This window comes from Pipistrellus hanaki (assembly GCF_964339955.1).
Source record: "Pipistrellus hanaki genome assembly, chromosome: 1".
Taxonomy (NCBI): Eukaryota; Metazoa; Chordata; class Mammalia; order Chiroptera; family Vespertilionidae; genus Pipistrellus; species Pipistrellus hanaki.
The window spans coordinates 29,473,573-29,500,745 of NC_140503.1; the positions used below are offsets into that span (position 1 = coordinate 29,473,573).

Genomic DNA, 27,173 nt, shown 5'->3' on the forward strand with positions numbered 1-27,173 from the left:
GTGGTCTAGTGTCAACGGAAGAACCCAGTCCCCAGCGGAAGAGGCGGAACCCACTTGATTCTGGCCCTTTCATTGGCCACGCAGCCAGGAGGCTGAGCCTTGATCACCACCAATGAGTGGTTGAAACTTCTGGTGACGTAACCTAACGTCGCGGAGGTGGCGTGCGACGATCTACGTACATGGTTCCACACGAGCGCGGACGTCCTGCTTCCGGCCAATCAAAAGAGAAGCCGGCTCCCGGCAATTCCTCGCGCCTCCCCGCCTCTTTGGCTTCCCTGGCGCTAAGGCCCGCCTCCCAGCTGCTGACCAATCCTCTTCATGTTCCGTGGCGCGTTTACCCAATCAGAGAGGTAGAGGGTGGAGTTCCGGTTGTCCGCTCCTCGCTGTGCCGGAGCTCGTGTTCCCTGCCGCGCCGCTTGTGAACTGGTAGCTGAGGTACCTTCCGTAGGGCCGGGCTGGGCGGCTCTCTCTGCCGATGGCGGCGGAACGGCGGAAGTCTAGCGCTGAGGGTCGTGGGGAGGAGCCGGAGGAAAGGACCACGCGTTGGGGCTTCTGGTGCCGCGGTCCGAGCGTCCGTCCCACCCGCGCGGACCCGAGCCTCGGGCCTCTGCCGCCGCCAGCTCTTCCTTCGGGTCATTCATTGAAAGTGTTGCGCCTAGCCCTAGGCCTAGCCGGTGTGGCTCAGTGATGGGAGCATCGGCCTGGGACTGAAGGGGCTCGGGTTCGATTCTGGTGAAGGGCCCGTGCCTTGGTTGCTGGCTCGCGGGGCACGTGTGGGAGGCAACCAATCGAAGTGATCGAGGTTCTTTTCTCTCACTCCCCCTCCCCTCGCCTCCACCCCCCCCTCCCTGAAAAATCAGTAGGAAAAAGTACCCTCCGGTAAGGCTTAAGCACAACAGAGAAAACGTAACATCTTTTGCCAAGTGTTCAAGGAAGGATAACGGACGTGGTGAACCTGTTCTCTCCTCCCACCCCCCGCCCCCTTGTCCCCTCGGATTCTTTCCTGCTCAGCTCCTTTGGCTTGTTCATTTTCGTGGTCGGAAAGCAAGTGTCTACGTGGGGAAAAGGCCCAGGACGAACTCCGAGGTCATGCACTGTGTTAAGCACTTGGCGTGTATTTATCTCGTTAATCACGTAGCACTTCTGAAGAGTTGCTTTTACTGTTGTCATTTTCTCGCGAAAATACACACTCAGTGCTAGATGACTAGCCCGGGTATTCGATAGACTAGTCAGCTTGTCTTGGACGACTTAAATTGAGTGTGGCTTTTGATTTCCATGAACATAAAATTAAAATGGGTCCTAACTTGAAGTTACTTCAGAATACAACACACACCTACAAGTCGGTGGATTGATTGTTAATGGAGGTTAAGTGATGTAGAAAGACATCGGAGTAGGAGCCACTTAGTAACCTTTGGGGGAGTCACCCCTTTTCATCCTCAGCTGCTTGAGTATAGAATTGAAATCAGTACCAGCCTTGTCTACTTCCTAGAGTTATCAGGATCAAATGAGAAATAAATGTGAATGTAAATTACTAATGTTAACTACATATGACTGTTTCTGCTCTTCAAATTCCTGTAGAGTAAGCTATCTCTTATGTGTTTCTAGGGTTAGTATGAATACTAAGATAAGTGATTCCTTACCTTTATTCTTTTTTCTTTTTGGTTAATCCTCAGGAGGATATATATTTTTTTCCCATTGATTTTTAGGAGTGAAAGAGAGGAGGGGAAAGAGAGAAACATTGACGTGAGAGACATTGATTGCCTCCTGCGTGCCCTCCAATGGGCTGGGGATTGAACTTTCAACCCAAATTCATACCCTTGACCTGGAATTGCACCTAAGATCCTTCAGACCCTTCAGTGGATACCATGGTACTCTAACCACTTAGCCTGCGGCCCAGGGCCTTATTTCCATTCTTTTTTGTGGACAATTATCCTGATTATTACTACTTTTTATTGTTCTTTTTTTTTTTTTTTTTTAATTTCACCATTCCTTGAAATGTAGCAGAGCTAGTAGATAAGACAGGTTTTAAACTAAACTGCCTGAATTAAGTACTGGCTCCAGTTACTAGCTCTATGATCTTTAGCTGTTTACACATAACCATTCTGTGCTTCAGTTTTCCATTTGTGAATGGGATACTTACAAATACTTCATAGGATGTTATGAGAACTAAATGAGAAAATATTTGTGATGTGTGAAAACAGTTCCTGATAAATGCTATGAAATAAATTCTTGATTTTATTCATCAAGTTTTAATGTGAAATAATAGCTAAAAGAGAAAAGGCTCTAGGTGATGACATATTTTAAAGTGGAACAGCAAAATCAATGTTTTTCTCTTCCTCTTCCTCTCTAAAGTTGATCAATAAATAAAAATTGCCCTGGCCAATGTGGCTCAGTTGCTGGTTGTCCCATGCACCAAAAGGTTGCCAGTTCAATTCCCAGTTGGGGCACATGCCCAAGTTGCCTGCTCCATGCCAGGAGTTGTGCAGGAGGCAGCACATCCATATTTTACTCTACATATTAGGTCTAGTAATAATGTCGTTTTCTAATACTTTTTTAAATCGAATTTATTTAAACAATACAACAAAATTTAATCAACAATATAGTTGCCGTTGTTTTCTACTACTTGTGCCCAACGCTCAGGAAGCATTTTAATCCCTCTGTTATAAAATTCTTGTGATTTTGATGCAAAAAATTCGGTCAATGCATTTTTGAGGCATTCTTCATTATTAAATTTTTTTCCAAGAAGAAAGTTTTGCAAAGAACGAAACAAATGGTAATCGGAAGGGGCAATATCAGGAGAATATGCAGGTTGAGGGAGAACTTCCCATTGCAACTGGCCCAGTTTTTCAGCAGTGATTCTTGCAGTATGCGGTCGTGCGTTATCCTGGTGAAGAATTACGCCCTTCCGATTAATCAGCGCAGGTTCTTTTTCTCTTAAAGCTTGGGCTAACCTTTCCAATTGGGCACTATACACTGCACTTGTAATGGTTTGGTTAGATGGTAAAAGTTCATAATGAAGAATTCCTTTAAAATTCCACCAAACACACATCACTTTTTTCGCATGCAAGTCAGGTTTTGGCGTGGGCTGCGGAGCCTCATTTTTGTCCAACCATTGAGGCCACCTTTTCAAATTAACATACAGCACCCATTCTTCATCTCCGGTAACAATTTGCTCTAAAAAACGGCAAACGGTTTTGACGAGAGAGGAGCGAACTGCAAATTGTGACTCTTTGATTACGGTTGTTGTCGGTCAACTCATGAGGAACCCATTTTCCAAACTTTTGGACTTTGCCAAGTGCACGCAATTGATTGGAAATTGTTTTTTGTGAACAATTTAAAGTTGTCGCAAGCTCTTGTTGGGTAATTTGAGGATTTTGCACCAAAAGAGCTTGAAGAGCTTCTTGATCAAAATTGGACACACGGCCTCGACCACTCTTGTCATCTAACGAAAAATTTCCCTCGCGAAATTTCTCAAACCAACGCTGGCATTTTCTGGCGCTAACTGCATCTTGACCAAGAGCACTACAGATGTTTTTTGCAGCCTCACTTGCTTTTCTTCCTAATTGGAACTCGTAAAGCATGCAGTGCCAAATATGCTCTTCATCCGCCATCTTCTTAGCCCTAGTTTTGCAACAAAAACCAAACCAAACACAAACTTTTTCAAGCAAAACTTGTTCATTGCACTTCACACGTTCTGTAGATACCACGTGTTTGACGGTTATGTCAATACAAGTCAACGCCAAGCAAGATTTTAAACGAATGTTTAAAACGACATTAATTACTACTAGACCCGATAGATGGTTTTCTCCCTCTACCAGTTAGGGGTGTCGAACTCAATCAGAGAAGGGGCCAAAATCTAAAATCCAGCCTAAATCGCGGGCCGAATGGTTTACTGAACAGTCATAAACTGACAATGTCATAAACTGACAGCGGAGTGCAGTGATGACAGCGCGGTGCGGGCCACATTGCAAGGCCTGGCAGGCTGGATTTGGCCCGCGGGCCTTGTGTTTGACACATGTGCGTCTACCTAGTCTCTAAAATTCAGTTGAAATATTTAAAAACTAAATAAGTAAAAACTTAAAAGAATTATAACACCATTTTACATTTGGTTATTTTAAAATGCTTCGTAAACTATGTCCATTTGAGAGTCAGTGTAAGAAAACATTTAAGAGAGTGGTTCTTGAATCATATTTGAGTTCTAGTTTCTGCTTTGCATTTGTGAGTCAATTGACCTTTGACAAATCATCTGCCTTTTTTAAGCTTCCATTTCCTAATTATAAAATGGGAGAAGTAAAGGTACCTATTTTATAGGGCTGCATATAAACATTTAGAATAGTGCCTGGCATATAGCAAGAATTCAGTGTATCTTAATTACTGTTATGTCATTGGTGCACACAAAAAACTCCCAATAAGAGTGAAAATGTGTGTAAACCAAGATTCAAGTTGGATCTATGATTTACCAAAGGTCTCGGGCAAAAAAAAAAAAATATATATATATATATATATATATATATATATATATATAAAGTGCTCCTCACTTCTAGTGCTGATCTTTTCCTTTAAAAGCACTGCCACCTTTTCTAAAATAACACCTGTTCAGCTTATGCATATTGATTAGGTTCATCCCAGTTACAGGTTCCTTCACTTCCCATTTTGTTTCCAGTTTTTGGCTATTTTTATTAAACTACCTTTAAAAAAAATACATATATATATATATATATATATATTTTTTTTTTTTATTGATTTTTTTTACAGGGAGGAAGAGAGAGGGATAGAGAGTTAGAAACATCGATGAGAGAGTCATCGATCAGTTGCCTCTTGCACACCCCCTACTGGTGTGCAAGAGGCAATTAAGGTACATGCCCTTGCCCGGAATCGAACCCAGGACCTTGCAGTCCGCAGGCCGACGCTCTTTCCACTGAGCCAAACCGGTTTCGGCTAAACTACCTTTTTTATTTTTGGTTTTGATTCTGCCCTTCTCTTTATATATATATTTGTTGATTTCAGAGAAAGAAGCATCAATAATGAGAGAGAATAATTGATTGGCTGCCTCTTGCATACCCCATACTGGGGATCAAGGCCACAACCCGGGCATGTGACTTGACCAGCAATCAAACTAGGACCTTTGGATTCATAGTTCAATATTCAACCACTGAGCCACACTGGCCAGGCTGTCCTTCCCTTTTCTTCATGAATCCTTCCTGTAGTTCCCCCTATCACTCAGACCTAAAGTTGTTAGCATGCATTCTTCCAAGAAAAGAATAGATATTGAAGCTAAATTTTTATAGTGGTTAGTGTTTTTTTGTGTTTTTTTTTTAAGTTGTGATCTTATTAGCCTATCATTAATTTGCATTTAATGTAAAACAATTATTTTTATGAAGCTATTTTATTTTCTCCATACTTTTCCTCCTTTTCTCTGAGATTGTAAAAAATAAAGTGAAGGGGTTTTTTTAGGAACTAAGAAAGGAGGTTTAGAGTCACACAAATCCCCTGAGCCATTCTAAAAATACAAAGAATACAATTTATGAATCATTGGGTTATTTTTTAAAATCTTAAATGATTTAAAATGTGGATGTGTCTTTTTTTTAACATCAAAAACATGGTTTATATCATATAAGGCACATAGTATTAACTGCATTATTTGCAGGAAATTTTAGATAATTTGATCCTATAAAGTATTTTGTGAAGGAAGACCATTTTGAACATATTTCTGGAATTTGGATATATAGAACTAGCTATTAAATTACATTCAAACCAGCGCTCCAGAAAAGGGACTTTTGCTTCTAAGGCTTGCAGGGGGTGGTGTGTGTGTGTGTTCTGTTTTTGACATTATTGTACATATCTGTGTAATTCCTTATCTTTGCCTTTTTGTCTTCCTCTATTGAGTTTGTTTTGTATGTTTACATTCCTCACAGGAAGTAGGATTTCATAAGGTAGGCCAGTAATAGATTGGTTGTAGAGAATTGGAGAACATGGCTTCTGTCCTTAAGAAGTGTATACTCTACAGTGGGGATAAACAAATATAAGTATGTAAAACATAACTAGGTAAAAATACTTCAATACACTTAGTATATTATTATTACTGTATGAATAACACAATATTTTGATATTCAAGGAAAGTAGAAACTAGGCTGGGCTAAGAAAAATCTTGGAGAGAATAGCAATGCTTTTTGTACTTCTATTCGGGGAAATAATGAAGAGTCTGGCCCTGGCTGGTGTGACTCGATTGTGTGGCATCCCCTGCACCAAAAGGTAGCCACTTGGATTCCTAGTCAGGGCACATACTCGAAGGTAAGCCTGATCGCCTAGTAGAGGGTATGCAAGGGGCAGCTAATGGGTATTTCACACTCACATCGATATTTCTTTCCTGCTCCCTTCCTCTCTAAAAATCAATAAAAAATCATTTTTAAAATTATAAAAAATACATTGAAAAGTCCGGGTTTGCAATAAAATGTGTAATTCGCATTTCAAATATCTGCAGCATGTATAAAAACAACAAAAGAATGAATATACTTTATAAAAAACATTTCATACTTAAGAACTATTTGTGAAATCATATTTTTGCTTTTGTTTTCCATTTAATGTTATGCAAATGTTAGCATTTTTTACAACATGAAGGTAGTTTCTAAGAACAAAAACTTTTTTATTTGTTATTTTTCCTTCGGGAAATAAGACTTTCTCATATACTTCCCATCATTGTCCAGGAATCAGATTTTAGATGAAGTGTTTCCTGCTTTGCTCTGTGTCAGACTTGTAGGAGGCTACTATAGTTGCAGATGAGAGGTAATGAGAAACCAGAGAGTAATGGCAGAGCAAACAGTGAGGAGAGAGATGTGAAGGGTGATTTTCAGGGTGGGATTTATTAGCTTAATTGAATCTTGTTTTTTGCCTCCCTTTAATAATAAATGATTCTGAGATTTTGAGTCTAGATGACAGAATATTGTGTAGTTAAAAGAGATGAAGAATATAGATATTTGAGTTATGTTTTGGGCATATTTAATTTGAAGATTTGGCAATATGTTCAAAGGTAGGGATCTAGGGAAACAGAAATAGGGGATTGTAATTTTGGAGAAAGATCAGAGTTGGTAAAATCTTTGAGTTGACATAGAGGTAATATATGAGTTCACATAGAGAAAGAAAGGAAAAGAACAACTAAGCAAAATGTAATTTAATTTGTGGTGACTAGCAGAAGCTTTAATAATTACTAAGTTAAAGCATCTTTCTATTTAGAGACTTTGTAGTCTTGGATGATTTTTTTGTGTTCTCTAATTTTTGGACCTGTTGCTAGATGGCAGTAGTAATCAGTGCCAAGGGCTAGGCAGTTTAAGTCTAAGCATTTTCATATGTTTAGTACAGTTACAATCAACTATGTTATTTTTAGGTTTTTTTTTATCCTTTACATCAGCTCTATAAAATGTGAGAAAATTTTCTCTTAATATCTTTTGCAAGATGTTCAAAAAATTATGACTTTTCTTGGTTATTCTGTAACGTCAGGATCTATCACTGTGTTCAGAAGAAAGGAAATGAGTATAGAACTTAACTAGATTCTTATCTTCCCACAATATGGCATAAAGTGGTTAAAAGAGCTGGTGTGTCCTACTGTATCTTTACATGAGTATAAAGCTACAAAAATTTCTGTTTAAGGGTTTTCTCACTGTTTTGATTTCTATTTCAGCCGACCCCTTTTGGATATTCACCTAATTTGGAGTATTAAGTAGTAAATCTACTTCAAAATGTAAGAGAAAGTGTCCAACTATCAAATTTAAAAATATAAAATATTGCCTTATTATATAAGAGATATGTTGACATTTTTATAAACTGTCCAATGTCAGGAAGCCTCATTTTGTCCTTAATCTTATTTCAGTGTCTGGTTAACAATGGGAATGGAATTATATGTTAAAGCATCTTTATGTTTGGTGACAATATAATCCTATATAATAAAAGGCTAGCCGAGACCGGTTTGGCTCAGTGGATAGACCGTCGGTCTGCGGACTGAAAGGTCCCAGGTTCGATTCCAGTCAAGGGCATGTAACTTGGTTGCAGGCACATCCCCAGTAGGGGGCGAGCAAGAGGCAGCTGATCCATGACTCTCTCATCGATGTTTCTAACTCTCTACTCTGTATCTCTCTCCCTTCCTCTCTGTAAAAATAATCAATAAAATATACTTAAAAAGAAAAATAAGGCTAATATGCAAATCTATTGAACAGCAGAACAGCCAGTTGCTATGATGTGCACTGACTACCAGGGGGCAGACACTCAATGCAGGAGCTGCCCCCTAATGCTTAGTTCACTCCCACAGGGAGAGCACTGCTCAGCCAGAAGCTGGGCTCACTGCTGGCTAGTGCAGTGGCAGTGGTAGGAGCAGTCCGGAGGGTTCCCGGACTGCGAGAGGGCAGAGGCTGTGCAAAGGGAACTCCTCTCCCCCCGAGTGCACAAATTTTGTACACCAGGCCTTTAGTGTTTATATATTTCTCTGTTATGGTTAACAGTATGGGGTATATAGGTGCATTGTGGATATACTTAGATTTTATACTTAATAGTTTATTATTTGACTAGAGGCCTGGTGCACAGATTCATGCACTGGTGGGGTCCCTAGCCTGTGGGGATCTGGCCAAAACTGGCTCTCCGACATTCCCTGAGGGGACCCTACGAGTCCATGATCAGGGTCGGGAGAGATCCAGGGAGGGTCCAGCTTGCTCTGCCCAATTGCCATTAGCGGGGCCCCAGCAGCAAACTAATCTACCCGTTGGAGTGTCTGCTCCCAGGTGGTCAGTGCGTGTCATAGTGACTGGTTGTATTTATTAAACAGACACTTAACATAATAGGCTTTTGTTATATAGGATGCTTACCGTATTTTCCGGTGTATAAGACGACCCCCTAATTTTACAGGTAAAACATAGGTTTAGGCCTATATTTGCTGTATAAGACTACCCCCCACTTCTGAGGCAACACCGGTTCTTTTTTTAATAGACCGCCTCTCTGACTCTGGCCAATCTGAGCAGGCTTTTTATTAGAACACAGTGTAGCTTCGGGTACAGAACATGTCGTCTTATACGCTGGAAAATACGGTATGTTTTTCTTTGAAATTCTGTGCTGACACTGGTCTGTGAGTGTGATCATTCTGAGTAATTTCATTTTAACAACTCTGTGAGGTTGGAGCTGTTATCCCTGCTTTAAGAATGGGAAGCTATGCCGAAACTGGTTTGGCTCAGCGGTAGAGCATCGGTCTGCGGACTGAAAGGTCCCAGGTTCGATTCCGGTCAAGGGCATGTACGTTGGTTGCGGGCACATCCCCGGTAGGGGGTGTGCAAGAGGCAGCTGGTTGATGTTTCTCTCTCATCAACGTTTCTAGCTCTCTATCTCTCTCCCTTCCTCTCTGTGAAAAATCAATAAAAAATTTATTTAAAAAAAAAAAGAAAGAAAGAAAAGAAAAAAAGAATGGGAAGCTGCCCTGGCCGGTTTGGCTTATTGGATAGAGCATCAGCATGTGGACTGAAGGGTCCTGGGTTCAATTCCAGTCAGGGACACATGCCTGGGTTGCAGGTTTGTTTCCCAGTGTGGGATGTGCAGGAAGCAGCCAATCAGTGGTTCTCTCATCATTGATGTTTCTCTCTCCCTCTCCCTTCCTCTCTGAAATCAGTAAAAAAGAATGGAAAGCTAATGGGTTGGCAGGATCAGAATTAACATCATTAAAATGTCCATACTACCCAAGGCAATCTACAGATTCAATGCAATTCCTATTAAAATACCAACAGCCTATTTCAGAGCTAGAACAAATACTCCAAAAATTTATATGGGATAAAATTTGGCTGCAGCCATCTTGAAAAAGAAAAATAAAGTTGGAGGAATTACAATACCAGATTTCAAGTTATACTACAAAGCCACCGTAATCAGAACAGCCTGGTACTGGCACAAGAATAGGCATATAGGTCAATGGATCAGAACAGAGATCCCAGAAATCAACCCAAGCCATTATGCTCAATTAATATTTGACAAAGAGGCAAGAACATACAATGGAGTCAAGACAATCTCTTCATCCTGTTTGCAGATTTTTAATATTTTCTAGAACTTTTGTGATATGTTAGTACAGTTTTTGTAATACATTTAAAATATTTTTTCCTGAAATATTAATATTTATTGCATGCAATAGATTTAAAATCATTTTTCTTAAAAATATTAAAGTTTATTGCATGTAACATTTAAAAAATGACAGTCTTTTCAATAAATGGTATTGGGAAAATTGGACAGATATATGCAAAAAAAAAAAAAAAAAATGAAACTAGACCACCATCTTACACCATACACAAAATTAAACTCAACATGGGTAAAAGACTTAAATGTAAATCGGGAAACCATAAGAATCCTAGAAGAAATCATAGGCAGCAAAACCTCAGGCATCTCTCAGCAATATGTTTGTGGATGCATTTAGGGCTGTGGTTGGCAAACTGGCTCGAGAGCCACATGTGGCTCTTTGGCCCCTTGAGTGTGGCTCTTCCACAAAATACCATGGCCTGGGCGAGTCTATTTTGAAGAAATGGCATTAGAATAAGTTTAAGTTTTAAAAATTGGTTCTCAAAAGAAATTTCAATCATTGTACTGTTGATTTTTGGCTCTGTTGACTAATGAGTTGCTGACCACTGTCCTAGGGCAAAGGAAGCTAAGGAGAAAGTAAACAAATGAGAGTACATCAAAATAAGCTTTTGCACAACAAAAGAAGCCATTAACAAAACATAAAGGAGCCCCACTGTATAAGAGAACATATTTGGCAATGATACATCTCATAAAGGTTTAATATACAAAACAATTCCAGTCAAGTGCACATATATATCTCGGTTGCAGGCTCCATCCCCACCCTGGTCAGGGCTTGTGAGAGAGGCAACCAATCAATGTTTCTCTGTCTCTGTTTCTCCCCCTCCTCTCTAAAAGCAAAAATCAATGGATAAATATCCTCAGGTGAGGGTTAACAGAACAAAGACAAGTAAATACAAATCAATAAAAATATATTTAAGAAAAAGAATAGAAAGCTGAAACATAGCTATCAAAGCCAGTGTTTTAACTCTAGCAGTCTGACTGTATACCCATTTTCTAAATAGGTATTTCTTAACCTAGAAATATCTATTTTTCTAATCCTTAATTTTCTCATCTAAAAAAGTCATAAAATAAAAACCCTAGGTTGTAGGTTCTGTCCCCAACTGATTGGTGTTTCTCACATGGATATTTCTCTTTCTCCTCTCTCAAATCAATAAAGCATATTCTCAGGTGAGAAAAAAAACACACATGCATTTTGTTCTTCAGAGAGGTTACAATATACTTCTTTAACTTGTCAGAGTCTACCTTCAAATAAGATGATGTCATTTATGTTGTAAGAACCTTGCAACATTTTCTATTTCCTCCCTCTCATCCTCTATTTCTGTCATATATTTTACTTTTAATAACCCCTCAATATGTGATTACTATTTTTGTCTTAGACAGTCAATTATTTTTTAAGGATTTTTCCCCCCACAGAAATGTATTACTAAAAATAAAGCAGGTGAAGTTTTTCTCAGGGGGAAAAAAAAACTGTCACCATGGGAACCTCTACTAAAAATTGTGTTAATTTAATACCCTCTTCACTTCTGAACTGCTGCCTCCTTTCATATATTCTTTTTTTTTTTTTTTAATATTTTTTTATTGTTTTTTTTACAGGGAGGAAGGAACAGGGATAGATGGTTAGAAACATTGATGAGAGAGAAACATCGATCAGCTGTCTCCCTGTACATCCCCTACTGGGGATGTGCCTGCAACCAAGGTATATGCCCTTGACCAGAATCGAACCTGGGACCTTTTAGTCCGCTGGCCGACGCTCTATCCTCTGAGCCAAACAGGTTAGGGTTCCTTTTGTATGTTCTTAAGTTTTAGTTTAAGTTAAAAATGGTTGTAATTTCCAGCCGGTGTTGCTTAATGGTTGAGTGGCAATTCATGAATTAAGATGTGGCCAATTTGATTCCAAGTTAGAGTACATGCCCAGGTTTTGGGCTCCATCCCCAGCAGGGGGTGCGTAGGAGGCACCCGATCTTTCTATCTCTCCCTCTCCCCTAAAATCAATAAAAATATCTTTTTAAAAATCAGCATGATGGCCGAAACCGGTTTGACTCAATAGATAGAGCGTCGGACTGCGGACTGAAAGGTCCCGGGTTCGATTCCGGTCAAGGGCATGTACCTTGGTTGCGGGCACATCCCCAGTAGGGGGTGTGCAAGAGGCAGCTGATGTTTCTCTCTCATTGATGTTTCTAACTCTCTATCCCTCTCTCTTCCTCTCTGTAAAAAATCAATAAAATATATTTTAAAAAAAATCAGCATGATGAAAATGAAGTTATATCCGATTCCTTGTTGTTCAAGATTGCACTGGGCTACAGTGCAATGGAGACTTCCAAGTGCTGTAGGCGATCGTCTGCCAAGGGTTCATAAGGGTGGTGGCTTTCACACACAAAATTCATGTTTCATCCATGTTGTAGTATGTAATAGTACTTAATTTCCTTTTTTTTATTTTTCTTTTGTTGACACTATTATAGATATTGCCCCAGCCCTGCCTTTGACTTTATTCCTTTTTATGGCAAATTATATTCCTTTATCTGCATATCTATCATATATTGTTTATCTATTTAAAGTCCATCTCAGTTATCTCTGGGTCTTTTGTGTTCATTGACTCATTTTGACAGTTGTGTTTTTCTTGCTTGCGCGCGCGCGTGTGTGTGTGTTTGTGTGTGTGTGAGTGTGTGTGTGTGTCTTTTTTAAAACTGAATTCTGGATATTAGGTGTAGAATAATAGTAGAGACTGAGGTAAATAATATTTACTCCTGGAAATGGCCACCTCTCTGCCTTTGACAGACTGTTGATGTTGGATATGGAACAGTATAATCACTAAGGGAGCTGATTTTGGTTTAGTTGTTGCTATAGTTACCTTCTGTACACTATAGACTTGAAATTCCTCAGTAGTGGGCTGTCAATATCTTGAGCTTATATTGGGCCTGGGATGTTGAAGGATTTTCATTGTTTCTCCTCCACTGTCAACTTTGAGCAGGCCCTCCTTGTCTGTGCCAAATAGAGGTGTTTTTCATCCTGCTCTTCCTCTTCCAATAGTAAGCTGTTGATGCTTTTTACACAGTGTGAGAATCATATTAAGGCAGAGCCTCATTATCCTCCATGATGGTTTTGTTTTGTTTTTTGTTTGTTTGTTTTTGGAAATTTAGATATTTGTGCATAATCACCACCCACAGTTCTCTCTCCCAGTCCATATTCCTCCAAAAAAGATAACCAGAATTCTGATTTCTATCATTATAGATTTATTTTGCCTGTTCTTTAACTTTGTATAAATAAAACCATGTAGTACTCTTTTGTTTCAGGCTTCTGTCACCAAACAGTTCTAAGATTCATCCATATTGTTGCATGTACCAGTAGTATGTTTTATTGCAGTATAGAAGTCCAATGTATTATTAACATAACATGGTATATCAAAGACTATTTAAATAATTGGATAATTGTCTAATTAATCCTCTTGCATTTATCTTAAAAGCTTGTAAGTATCCTAAAAGTAATATGCCTATGGTATATTTGCCTTGTTTCTCAGGCCAGAAACTTAAAGATCATCTTTGACACTTTTTCTTATACCCCACTTGCTGTCTAATCAGAAAATTCAGTTTATTTCTCTTTCAGAGTTGTGGCCTGAATCCATCAACTTCTTCCCACTCTTATATCTCTGGCCTAAAACTTTGCACAAACCTCTTCTCATTACTTTCACTATAACACAAATCACTGACTATTCATTATCTTTCCTCCCACCGCCCTCCTTGAGGGCAGGGATTTTGCTTTTGTTCTTTGCTCACAATCTAGTGGGTTTTTTTAGGCCTATTACATCAGCCCTTTGAGACTTGTTGAATTATTGAATAAGGTACATCTTTAGGAATTTTGAGTAGATTTAATGTTGACATTACTTACCAATTTCTAACTATAACATAGTATTCAATGGATTGTTTCTTACATAATGCTCCATTATTCTGTTATAGGCCATGGTTCTTTTGGTTTGTGTTTTTAATCCTCACCTGAGGATATTTTTCCATTGATTTTCAGAGAGAGGGAATGACAGAGAAATAGTGATGTGAGAGAAACACATCGATTGGTTGCCTTCTGTGTGTGTCCCAACCCGGCCCCTGGATAAAGAGGAGCCTACAACAGGTAGAAAGGAAGTTAATATTTGTTGCTTATTTTCTCTATGCCAAGAATTGTGCTCTCTACATACTTGACTAGAATCGAACCTGTGATCCTTTGGTTCTCGGGCTGTTGCACTATCCACTGAGCCAATCTGGCTAGGGCAAGCCATGGTTCTTTTTATTCTCCACCTCTTTTCTTTTTGCAGTTATTAAAGAGAGCTTTTGCTTAATTTTTAAAAGGGTCTACTAAGAATTAGAAAAAGAATTAGTAGTAAACATTACCAATTCAAGAATTGGAATATTCCCCATTGTTACTGACTTTGAAATTAAGCATCTGGTGACTGGGGAAGTGTGGCTTCTCTGTGTTTGCTTAACCAGCTGGTTGTTATGGAAAGGCAAAGGCAGATCATTTTTCTTGTTGAAAGAAGCTGGGTATTCTTAGACTTAATTTAATGGGTGAGTTTGTGTCCAGTCAGCGTGGCTCATTGGTTGAGCAGCAACCTATGAACCTGGAGGTCACGGTTCGATTCCTGGTCAGGGCACTTGCCTGGTTTTCGTGTTCGAACCCCAGTAGGGGGCATACAGGAAGCAGCCAATCAATGATTCTCTCTCATTGATGTTATTTCTCTCTCCCATTCCCTTTCTTTTTGAAATCAATAAAAATACATATTTTAAAATAAAAAATAAAGGGTGAGTTTTGTAGGGAAGATAATACCATATAAAAAGGTGTGTCATTTTCCTTGGTAACAGATTCCTGCACTTTGAAAACTGTGCTTTTTGTAAGAATTTTAGTGTACTTAATGCATGAGATGCCATATGTTGCTGCAACCAGTTTCTTGAACATTCATCTGAATAAGAAGAGCATATTCAGACTCACTAAACAGGATTAATTTACAAACACATTAAGACTCAGTCATTAGTGAATATAATATTTAAAATTACATTTGAAGTTGTAGCAGATGTCAGGTTAGCATACCTTCCACTAGATATTCAGCACTTTTCCCCAAATTAAAAACAAATGGTTTGTGGGTTTTTTTGTTTTGTTTTTTTGCAAATTGTTTAAAAGCCAATTCTGGTTAATTTAAAATACACAAAAATTTATCTGAATTTTTAATATAGAAGTTTTCTGAGACAAGTTTTGCTGAAGTTAAGCTAGTACATGCTTTTAATGCCAAGGTGGTGCTTCTTTGAGGACATACTGGTAATGCATATGAGTGACTGTTCCTATTTCATTCTCCCCTGAAATACTGATAACCAGATTCCTAAGTTTTTTTGTTTTGTTTTGTTTGTTTTTTTAATATATTTTATTAATTTTTTTACAGAGAGGAAGAGAGAGGGATAGAGAGTTAGAAACATCAATGAGAGAGAAACATCTATCAGCTGCCTCTTGCACACCCCCTACTGGGGATGTGCCCGCAACCAATGTACATGCCCTTGACGGGAATTGAACCCAGGACCTTTCAGCCCGCAGTCCGATGCTCTATCCATTGAGCCAAACCGGTTTCGGCCAGATTCCTAAGTTTTACCCATGCAGTTTCACTTCCGATAAGCTGACTTTAGATATGCTTGATAAATAATAAGCTTCTTTAATATTCAGTATGGAGCTTTACTGGCTACCATTAGATTTTTCAAATTTGCCACTAACTTTGCCACTAGCACATGACATTAGACATTAGTAGCTACTGCTTCCAGGTGCTCTGCTAAATACCCTATTTCCCTTTTTAAAAATGTCAGAAATATGCTTCTTATACCAGTAACTTAGTCTATCCCTAATTTTTAAAATGTTTTTATTGATTTCAGAGCGGAAGAGAATGGGAGAGAGAGAAATACCAATGATGAAAGATAATCATGAATCAGCTGCCTCCTGCATACCTCACACTGGGGATCTACCCGCAACCTGGGCATGTGCCCTGACTGGGAATCGAACCGTGACCTCCTGGTTCATAGGTCTATGCTCAACCACTGAGCCATATCCGCCAGGCAAGAACTGTAGTTTTAAGAATAGAAATATGAAATTAAATAAAATAAGGCAAATTGACTGAGAACTCATTAGAAAGGAAGTAGTTGTTGCTTACTTTTTTTATGCCAAGAATTATGCCCTCTACATAATTCTGTTCTGTATTTCTGTATCATACTCTGATTACCTCTGTCCTTGTATCTGTCATGCTATATTATAATTGTTTACTGGTCTAACTCCCATCTTGACAGCAAATAAGTTTTTCACCCACATCACCCATTCAGCACATAGTATTTTGTCAAAATAAGCACTCAGTATCGTGTTAACTTTTATTCCCACTTTAAAGAAAACAGGCTTAGGGAGGTTAGGCAATTTGTACAATGATGACTTTGCTAGTCTGTGGTAGAACAAGGGATTGAAATTGGGGTTTTTCTTTAACCTATTGCCTTTTATATTTTTTGAAGATTTTTTAGTTGACTTTTTTAGAGGGAGGAGGGAGAGTCAGAGAAAAGCATTGCTGTGAGAGCAAGACACCAATTAGCTGCTTCCTGCACTCCCCCTACTGGGGATCAAGCCTGCAACCCGAAACCCAGGCATATGTCCTAACCTGGAATTGAACAGGCAAACTTTTAGTACATGAGATGACAGCCAGCCAGCTGATCCACACAGGTTAGGGCCCGATTGCGTTTTTTATTGTACTAAATTGGCAGTTTTTTTGATAAGCTGAAAATACTTAAGTGCATTGCTTCCAATTTGACAGTCTCGGAAAGCATTCGTTTGTTGACTTCTGTGAGAGGAAAAGGACTTGAGAACAGAAATTTTCCAAGAAATTGGTTTTAAAACCTTTTGAACTTTGAACCCTGTGACTGTTTTCGATTTTTAAAACTATAAAATGGGCCCTAACCAGTTTAGCTCAGTGGATAGAGCGTCAGCCTGTGGACTGAAGGGTCTCAGGTTCAATTCCAGCAAGGGCATGTAGCTTGGTTGTGGGCACATCCCCAGTAGGAGGTGTGCAAGAGGCAGCTGATTGATGTTTCTCATTGATGATGTTTCTAACTCTCTATCCCTCTCCCTTCCTCTCTGTAAAAAATCAATAAATATATTTTAAAAAATAAAACTAAATGCATTTTTAAAATATCCAGAAACTTACTAAATGGAGTTTCAGATTAAGTTTTAAAGTATTGTATCATTTCAGTGGTTTTGTTGTTGTTGATGATGATGATGTCTTTAGAATAAGGAAATTCTACAATTATTACTGAGCATAGATTTTTATAGTCTTCTGACAATTCCTTTGTGTATTATTTTTCTTTTACTTTGGAACAAAAACAACTTAAAAAATGGGGAGGAGAGGATATAAGTTCTAAAGGAAACAAAACATTAAAATCCCCCTTTAATGTGAATAAAATTTGACTTTTTAAAGTATGCTCTCTAAATTTTCCTTTGTAGAAGCCTCTTATATTAAGTCAGTACTTGATTATATACTCAAGGACTTTATTTGATTATCCCTAATTAGTTAGGGTGATTCTGATTGCATTAACAAAAACTGTGCTGCAAATTGACTTAAATAGTCAGAAATTGTGGAATCTCAGAACCATAGGATAAAGGTTCTTTCCATCAGTTGGATTGGGTCCACTTTAGAATTAGTGTTCTACATCTGAACAAATTGTAGTTGGGAAGGGAGTACATACATGATTAGCAAAAGTGTAAGGTTTCTAAACCAAATTACTGGTTACAAAAGATGGAATTACTGTGATTGGTTTTGGCTAATCAGCATCTGCCCTAGGAACTGGGGTCAAAGTCCTAAAATTTTGTCGATGCCACAAAGAGTGGGAAGAAGGGAATGAATTGGAGGGGTTTCAGCACACTGTCCACTAGAGTTTCTTAATTGTCCTTCAAAAAAAAAAAATGTAATATAGCCTTAGCTGGTTTGAGTCAGTCCGCCTACAGACTGAAGGGTCCCGAGTTTGATTGTGGTCAAGGGCACAAGCCCAGGTTTCAGGCTCGATCCCCAGTAGCGGGTGTGCAGGAGGCAACCGATCATAGATGTTTCTCTTTCTCTATCTTTCTCTCTCTTTCCTCCTCTCTGTCTCTCTTTCTTCCTCTCTCTCTCTCTCTCTCTCTCTCTCTCTCTCTCTCTCTCTCTCTCTCTCTCTCTCTCTCTCTCCCCCCTGCCCCTCCACCATCCTCTCTGAAATCAATAAAAAATATATTTTTTAAAATGGGATGTTTAACTGACTTCCTGTCTTTTGGAATACAATTGTTTGTATAGGGTGATGGAAGCACGGAGGTTTCTTTTACTATTCTCTGCTCCATACAAACTCTGTAATAAAAAGTTTAAAAGAAAGAAAAGTGGGGCACAAGAAAATAGAGTGATGGTTGCTTATGGAAACATTTTTCTAGGTTGGTGTTTGTTTTTCCAATCATCCTGCTCTCTTCTCTGCTTATATGTAAAATTAACATATAATCCCTCCTCTCAAAGCCTAGTGTGTATATACCTTAATTAAAGTTGACACTAATACTTTATATAGTACTTATGTAGAAGAGCAATAGCATGGTATTGGAATGGACACAGCTTCACGGGTTTTGAAGTTATAGCTTGGGTCCTCCCATTAGTAGTTATGAAATCACTGGCAAGTTACCTAGTTTCTCTGAACTGCAATATTTTCTCTAAAATGGAGATAAAAATACCTATCTCACAGGGTTAAATGATTAGGATAAAAAAAATTAAGTATAAGTTTCTAGCATATAGCCTAGCATTTATTGAACTCCAATTATGGTTATTTTCTTCTCTGTGAAGCTTAATTATCCTAGCCCAATTTGATAGATGTGGTAGCATTATTATAATTGAATTATAAGAGCAGATTGTGAAGTTATTAGAGCCCATCCCTGAATGTCTTTTCCCATTAACTATCTCCCTACGTTTGGGACATTTGCTGGACCTCTGCCTTTCACAGTCATAGCTAGTTTCTTATAGCCAATGGGCAATATTAAGTTTTAGCTGTGGGGAATTAGTTTTTTGGCCCAAGTCTAATAAATTGTCTCAATAGTTGAACATTCATGCCTGAGAAATAGAAATATACCTATTTCTAAGAATACTGCTCATTTCTGATTTTATAAAATAACTAGAGGCCCAATGCACGAAATTCATGCAAGGGTAGGCCTTCCTTCCCCCAGCTGCCAGCTTTGCAGCCCCAGCCCCTACCCACATCAGCATTGGCCTGGTGCTGCCCATGTCCACTGCCACACAATCCCGGTTCCCAGTTTTGTGGAGCCCCCTGCGGAGGGTGACCTGGGCCTCCCTCTGTGGGGCCATCATGGGGCAATGGCAGGGCCCTCCAACCAGTCGCATCGCACCTGCCTGGGCTGGCCTGGTGCCAGTGTGTGTCATAGTGTGCTTGTCTGGATGGTCGTTTTGCTGTTCATTTGATTTGCATATTATGCTTTTATTATATAGATATGTAGAAGTCTTTTAGTATTGTGCCTTTTGTAATCAGTATTTTCTAAATAGGTGTAAAGTGTATGTTATTGTCTTTTAATACTTTTTGTGTCCCTTGTTTATGTAGGGGGAAAGCTACTTCCTTATTCATTATGGAATTGTTTAAGCTAGGCTGTCCTTCAGATTTCATATTCAAACTTAGCCAGTTCAGCAATAAGAGCAATACCTAGTTGCAGCTAAATGTGTTTAGGATGTACTTTATATGCAGAAAGAATATTTTACTGGGTTTATTTTAATAGGAAGTAAAATAACATTTTGATAAAAAATAAAAAAAATAAAAAAGCAAATCTTTTTAAGGCCAAAGCCTCAAGAGGAACTCATAATTATATTTAGGAACTTGTTATTAGGTAATCAACTTTTAATTATATAAGGACAGTTATTCAGATAAAAGTCTAGTGTATTGCAAGAAGGCAGTTCACCGGGAATTTAATACTGTATCCTCACCTTCTTGAAGGTAATCCTAAGGTGTTTGTTTTGGGGTATCTTTCTAACATCTCACACCTGTATTATATTCAGACATGGCAATTATGTATCCCAGTAAGAACCACAGCAGCAGTAGTGGCTCAGTGCCCGGGCACTGCTTGTGGTTCTGCTATGTCCTGATCTGCACTAGGTGGGTCAAGATGAGATAATTTTTCTGCCTCCATTCTCAGAACAATTGGGTTCATATTTAAATTGGTTATGATTGCTTACTACATTCTCTTAACTCAAGGACAAGGAATTTATTTTAGTGAAGAAAAATTCCTTTTAGCCGAGCAAACTATCATAGCTTTATACTTTCCTAAACTTCCTTTATCTGGACCTCTTCTCATTGTCTCATCTCTGTGTTGGGACAGTAAGAACTGCAGTTGATTAAGGAGGTAGTGGCAGTAGTTCCCCTTTTTTATTTACTCCTTTCTCTTTTCTCATTTAGATTATCTTCATTTCTCTTCTTTTCTCCTCTCTACTCTGCTTTAGTACTCTTTTTTTTTTTAAATTTCTTTATTGATTCAGGTATCACCTATTTGTCCTCAACCCCTCCTTCCAATCTAGTACTCTTTTCTGTTCATATCTTTTTGCATCCTTTTTAATTTGTGTGTGTGTGTGTGTGTGTGTGTGTGTTGATAGAAGAAAGGCACTCTCCATGTCCTTGTCTCTCACTAATCTATTGAGATCTAAAATGCTAACTAATACTTCTCTAAGCAACTTTTAGCCATAAGTGGGATTTGGAAATTTACCAAAATGGAAAAAATTGAGAAGTTTACTTTTTTATTTGTGTTGTTAAGGGAAGGCTTGGTGGGGGGCGGGGGGGGGGGGGGTAGAGGGAAGCATAAATAATGACTTTATTTTGCGGTATAGGGGGACACATCCAAGGAGAAATGAATGGCTAGCAGAGATTTGTAAATAGGATTTGTAAATAGAGAGATGAGGTTATTGGTATATAGGTGGCACTTGAAAACATGAATATGAATGAGGTTACCCCCTGAGAGTGTAGTGAGAAGAAAAGACAGCCTATGGCTTCTCTTGCACACTGGGAAGTGGATCATGCAAATAAAACTCAAATGAGGGCTATACATAGAAGTAAAAGTGTATTCATCATTTTTGAATGATTCACTACTATGTAAAATTAAGCATTAACTATATAGCCTTGGAAATTTTAGTTTAAATATTACTCACTTGCATATTGATGTGTTTAAACATAAGCTAGAAGTTTTCATGCTTCCCTGTAAGAGATTAAAATGTATCTGTGGAAGAATATAAGCTCTATAGCTTGAGTATTGGGGGACATACCCTCCTTACCTCTGATATCTTGTTTATTTTTTCTCTCTTTCTTTTTTCATTTAAACAGTGTATTACATGGACAACCATTGTGATTGTTAACATTGCTACAGTCCTGAAATGCTAGTTTGCTGTGCCATTCTGTCTGAGGTCCTGCCTCATCAATCACCGAATCCTTTGAATTGAAGCCTTGCAGGACTGTTTCAATGTGAAACACTTTCCAGACAACAAAATGAAGGGAAGAGGTCTAGTACTGTCCTGCTTGGGTATAACAGTTCATAGGCATAGTCCTATAAATTACTATTAGCTTAAAGGCAACAGTAAACTGTCTTATTGTTTAAAATTCCCATCAGTCTGATTTTCCATATGCAGAGGTCAAATGGAAGCAGTAGCAAAGAATTGTGGGTTTAAAAAAAATAATCTCATATTAACATTTACCCATTTATTGACCTCCTTTGCAATATATCTCTCTGTGCCTTTCTCCCTGCAAAGTATCTCTCTGTGCCTTTCTCCCATAGTAACATCTCCCTTTGATTCTACTTTTTGCTCCATGGACTTAACGGTGATTGATTACATTGGGCCCACCAAGATAATCTTTAATAATCTCCCCCTTTTATTTATTTTTTTAAAGGGAGAATTTTTTTTTAATTGAGTTTTAAAGAGAGGGGGAGGGAGAGAGACAGGGAGAAACATTGATCAGCTGCCTCCTGCACACCCTCTCCTGGGGATCAAGCAGGCAACCCAGGCATGTGCCCTGACCAGAATCTAACTGCAACCTTTTGGTGCACAGGACAAGCCCTACCAACTGGGCCACCCTGGCCAGAGCTAATCTCTCCCTTTTAAAGTTGACCAATTAGTAACCTTAATTCCATCTGCAACCTCAATTCCCCCTTTAAAATTTTTTTAAAATTAATTTTGTTGTTATTAATCCTCATCCAAGGATATTTTTCTATTGTTTCGTAGTGAGAGTGGAAGTGAACAGAAGGACAGAGAGAAATATCAATATGAGAGAGACACATTGATTGATTGCCTCCACATGCACCCCACTCAAGGCTGCAACTGAGGTATATCTCCTTGACTGGAATTGAACCCAGGACCCTTTAGTTTGAGAGCCGATGCTCTATCCACTAAGCCAAAACAGCTAGAGCTGTTTATTTTTAAAAAATATATTCTTTATTGATTTTTTTTTTTTTTAACAGAGAGGAAGGGAGAGGGATAGAGAGTTAGAAACATGGATGAGATAGAAACATCTATCAGCTACCTCCTGCACACCCCCCACAGGGGATGTGCTCGCAACCAAGGTATATGCCCTTGACCAGAATCGAACCTGGGACCTTTCAGTCCACAGACTGACACTCTATCCACTGAGCCAAACTGGTTTCGGCTAGAGCTGTTTTAATTTTAGAGAGAGAGGAAGGGAAAGGGATAGAGAGAGAAAAACATCAGTGAGAAAAGCATCAGTTGTCTGCTTCCTGCACGACCCCTAATGGGGTTGAACCCACAACCTGGGCCATGTGCCCAGGAATTGAATCCATAACCTCTTGGTTCATGGGTTGACTGAGCCACCCTTGCTAGGTTCAATTCCCTTTTGCCATGTGACCTAACATAGTTACAGGTTCCAGGGATTAAGGTATGGATCTCTTTGGGGGGACCATTTTTCTGCCTACACACACATGTTTAGGTTCTAAAGTTGTATAAGGCAGCTGGGACCAGGTGTAGATGAATCCAAAGTGGAGGTCCTAACTAATGCTGAGGATTATGAATAGGACCAATAGTTGGGTTTGAGCTAAAAACCAAATATTCAGCAGTAATTGTACATGTTTGTAAACTCTCTTACTGGCATAAAGTGTATGTAGCAGATTTGGTGTTCAAGAGAGAATTAGAAGGAGGTAACTTATTTTCAGTTACATCATGGTAGGAAAATTATTACAATATTAAAATAGATTGTATTTGTTTATGTCAGCCTTCAGAAGGAAATGTTCTTGATTTTATCAACAATTTTAGAGAAGCTGTGGATTTAATTTTAATTTTTATATTTTTATTACAGATATTTACTACCCTTAGATGCCACTCCTGATATGGAGAAGATTGAAGAACAATTTGCTAATCTGAACATTGTTAAACGTTCTTCAGGAACTGAAGAGCCTACTTATCTGCTTGACATAGACACATCCAAGACTGTACCAGCAGAAAAAGGAACCTTGGTTGCTGTTTTATGTTCTAATGGGTTAATCAGAATATATGATAAAGAAAGGTTAAACATAGTACGAGAATTTGGTGGAAATCCTGGACATCTTAATGGCGTTAAATTTGCAAATTCTTGTGACATTGTATATTCATCATGTACCGATAGCACAGTAAAAGGTTGGGATGCTCGATTAGCCAGTGAAAAGCCTGTCCAGCTTTTCAAGGGTTATGCTTCCAATATTTTTATCAGTTTTGATATCAGCTGTAATGATCATGTCATTTGTGCTGGTACAGAAAAAGTTGATGATGATGCATTGATGGTATTTTGGGATGCAAGAATTAATTCTCAAGGTTTGTCTACTACTAAAGACCCACTTGGTGCATACTCAGAAACACATAGTGATGATATCACTCAAGTATGTTTCCATCCCAGCAATCCCAACATGGTAGTCTCAGGCTCTACAGATGGCCTGGTAAATGTATTTGATATTAGTGCCGATAACGAAGAAGATGCGCTGGTTACGACTTGTAACTCAGTTTCTTCAGTTAGCTATATTGGTTGGTCTGGGAAAGATTATAAACAGATATACTGCATGACACACGATGAAGGGTTTTGTTGGTGGGATCTTAATCATCTGGATACTGATGAATCAATTACACGTTTGAACGTCCAGGATGTCAGAGAAGTAATTAATATGAAAGGAGGTGTTTTGGACTATTTGATTGGTGGCCTATATCATGAAAAGATGGACAAATTATTTATTGTTGGAGGAACAAACACAGGAATTATTCACTTAATGAGCTGTACTACATCAGGATTGAGCCACGTGACCAGCCTTCAGGGAGGGCATGCTGCTACAGTCCGTTCGTTCTTTTGGGATATGCAGGATGATTCTTTGCTGACTGGAGGAGAAGATGCACAGTTGTTACTTTGGAAACCAGGAGCAATAGAGAAGAAATTTACAAAGAAAGACAACATGAAAATAGCATCCTCTGTGTACCAGCGAGTTCGAACTCACAGTAACGACTCTTACAAGAGAAGGAAAAAGCAGTGATACTACATTGAGAGTTTATAGTTGCAAATAATTATTTTTGTGTACTACCTGTGGGAACATGTTTAAAGTTCATATGTAAAAACAAGCCAGTTAGCAAAAGTCTTGGAAAAATGTTGAGAATGGTTTAATTCAATCTTCACTTATTCTAAAATTATTTTTTTAAGGCACCAGTTGACTATATAATCAGTGAATTGAAAGTAAAATTACTTTCTTCATTTCTAAAACCCATCTGTTGAGTTAGTAAATGTTGGGTTTTAAAAAATAGCTTTGATAAGGATTTTTTAGAAGTAGATGGCTGGTGTGACTTTAAAAAACAGGTAGTTTAGGCTATGTTTTTTTAAGCTCAATTTTTTTACATTTTAAATAATCTTTATTATTTACAAAACAAATGAGACCTTCATTTGAGTAGCTCCTATTTGACTAATACACAAAGGTTACCTTGGAGTATTTAAATATAAATATTCTAATGAGTCTAAATAGAAATAAAATGATTTGATATCTATTTAATGAAAATGCTTAGTAAATATGTGCATCTGTACTTAAATATTGTAGGTTAAACAGTGACATCATACTGATGAAAAGGAAATTATTTTGTAAAATTCATTTTGAGATTCAAAGTGAATCTATAAAAAAGTATGATAGCAGAATGGCTTTTTATTTCAAAATACCATAATACTTTGTGATAAAATTTTTTCCATAGTGTTTTATTCATAATTTTAAACAGGAATTTTTGTTTGCTGATGATGAAAGAATCTTAATTATAAAGTTAATTTCTATAACGGTTTGCTATTTCTTATGCTTAATTAAAAAAAAATATTTTAGCTGAAACTGGTTTGGCTCAGTGGATAGAGCGTCGGCCTGCGGACTGAAGGGTCCCGGGTTCGATTCCGGTCAAGGGCATGTATCTTGGTTGTGGGCATATCCCCAGTGTGGGGTGTGCAGGAGGCAGCTGATCGATGTTTCTGGCTTTCTATCCCTCTCCCTTTCTCTGTAAAAAATCAAAATATATATAAAAAATAAAATAAAATAAAAAAATATTTTAGGTTAAATTATTTTCAACAGTATTTTAAAAATATTTTACCTTGCCCTAGCCCGTTTGGCTCAGTGGATAGAGGGTCGGCCTGCAGACTGAAGGGTCCCAGGTTCGATTCCGACCTGGGTTGCGGGTACATCCCCAGTACGAGGTGTACAAGAGGCAGCTGGTCGATGTTTCTCTCTCATCAATGTTTCTGGCTCTCCTCCCTTCCTCTCTGTAAAAAAATCAATAAAATACATTTTTTTAAAAATTTTATCTTTTGCATTAGTAATATTGTCATAAAAAATACAAATGTTGCCTGGCTCAGTGGTTGAGCGTTGACCTATGGAGGTCGTGGTTCAATTCCTGATCAGGGCACATGCCTGGTTATAGGCTCCATCCCCAGTGTGGGGCGTTCAGGAGGCAGCCGATCAATGAATCTCATTATTGATGTTTCTCTCCCTCGCCCTCTCTGACATCAATAAAAATATATTAAAAAACAAATGTTATTTTAGAACCTTTTATATTTCTCTTTAAATGTTAATTACTTCCCCCGACTGCCAGCACTGGCTTCTCTCTGGCACCCGGGACACAGGCTTCCCCCACAGCCCTGGCTTCTTTCAGAAGGATGTCCAATCTAATTAGCATATTATACTTTTACTAGAGGCCTGGTGCGTGAAATCTGTGCATAGGGGGATGTGGATGCCCCTCAGCCCAGCCTGCACCCTCTCTAATCTGGGACCGCTTGGGGGCAGTCAGATATCCCTCTCACAATCCAGGACTGCTGGCTCCCAACTGCTCGCCTTCTTGTCTTCCTGATTGCCCCTAATGCTTCTGCCTGCCAGTCTGATCACCCATAGCCACTGCCTCAGTGGTAATACTTTTATTATAGGTTTTGAAACATCCTTTACCAAGTGAACATTTCCTATTTACTCTCAAATTCAGGAACTGAATTTATTTGAACTAAATTTTTATCACAGTATTCATTGCTCATCAAACTCATTGGCTGAGCTGGAGATTGGGATTTTGGGAGATATTTGCTTTTCCAATCTATAATTCTGTGACTGGTCAAAGTGTCCTCAAGTATGAAGTTAAAAATATTGCAGACATACAAGATTTCACAGTTTTTATGCAGCTTTAAAATACATCATATTACTGATTTCAGAGAGAGAGAAACATCAATGATGTGAGAGACTCATTGACCAGATGCTTCCTGAATGCCCCACACTGGGGGACAAGCCTGCAGCCCCAGGCATGTGCAGAGCATTATTGGGCATTATGTTACGGAGTTGGAGATAACCTGGATATCCATGCATGGGAGATAGGTTAGGTGAAAATGTGGCAGATGTACACAATTCAGTATTTTGCAGTAGTTGCTTAAAAGCCACAAAGGTCCATTTTAAACATATGGCTTGATCATGAAAATACAGTGCCCAATGAAAACAGAAACAATGTATGTGTGGGGAAAGCCATTTATATAAATTTAAAATATACAAAAATTTGTTTTGCAAGAATGTGC

The 27,173-nt window shown here is 38.5% G+C and overlaps 1 protein-coding gene and 1 long non-coding RNA gene across 4 annotated transcripts in view; one reads left to right on the forward strand and one right to left on the reverse strand.

Annotated features, from left to right (window-relative positions):
* LOC311613452 overlaps positions 1–27,173 on the reverse strand; it is a 165,576-nt gene that overhangs the window by 85,470 nt on the left and 52,933 nt on the right. The gene's annotated exons all lie outside the window — the stretch shown is intronic.
* Positions 338–25,797, forward strand: WDR89 (WD repeat domain 89). 2 transcript variants are annotated; one of them, XM_084874011.1, is made up of 2 exons: positions 338–435; positions 23,445–25,797. In XM_084874011.1, the coding sequence occupies exon 2, from the start codon at positions 23,476–23,478 to the stop codon at positions 24,637–24,639; it is 1,164 nt and encodes a 387-aa protein (XP_084730137.1). In that variant the 5' UTR covers positions 338–435; positions 23,445–23,475; the 3' UTR covers positions 24,640–25,797. The 2 variants fall into 2 exon arrangements, with proteins under 2 accessions (XP_084730137.1, XP_084730138.1); XM_084874012.1 differs by lacking the exon at positions 338–435 and adding an exon at positions 448–879.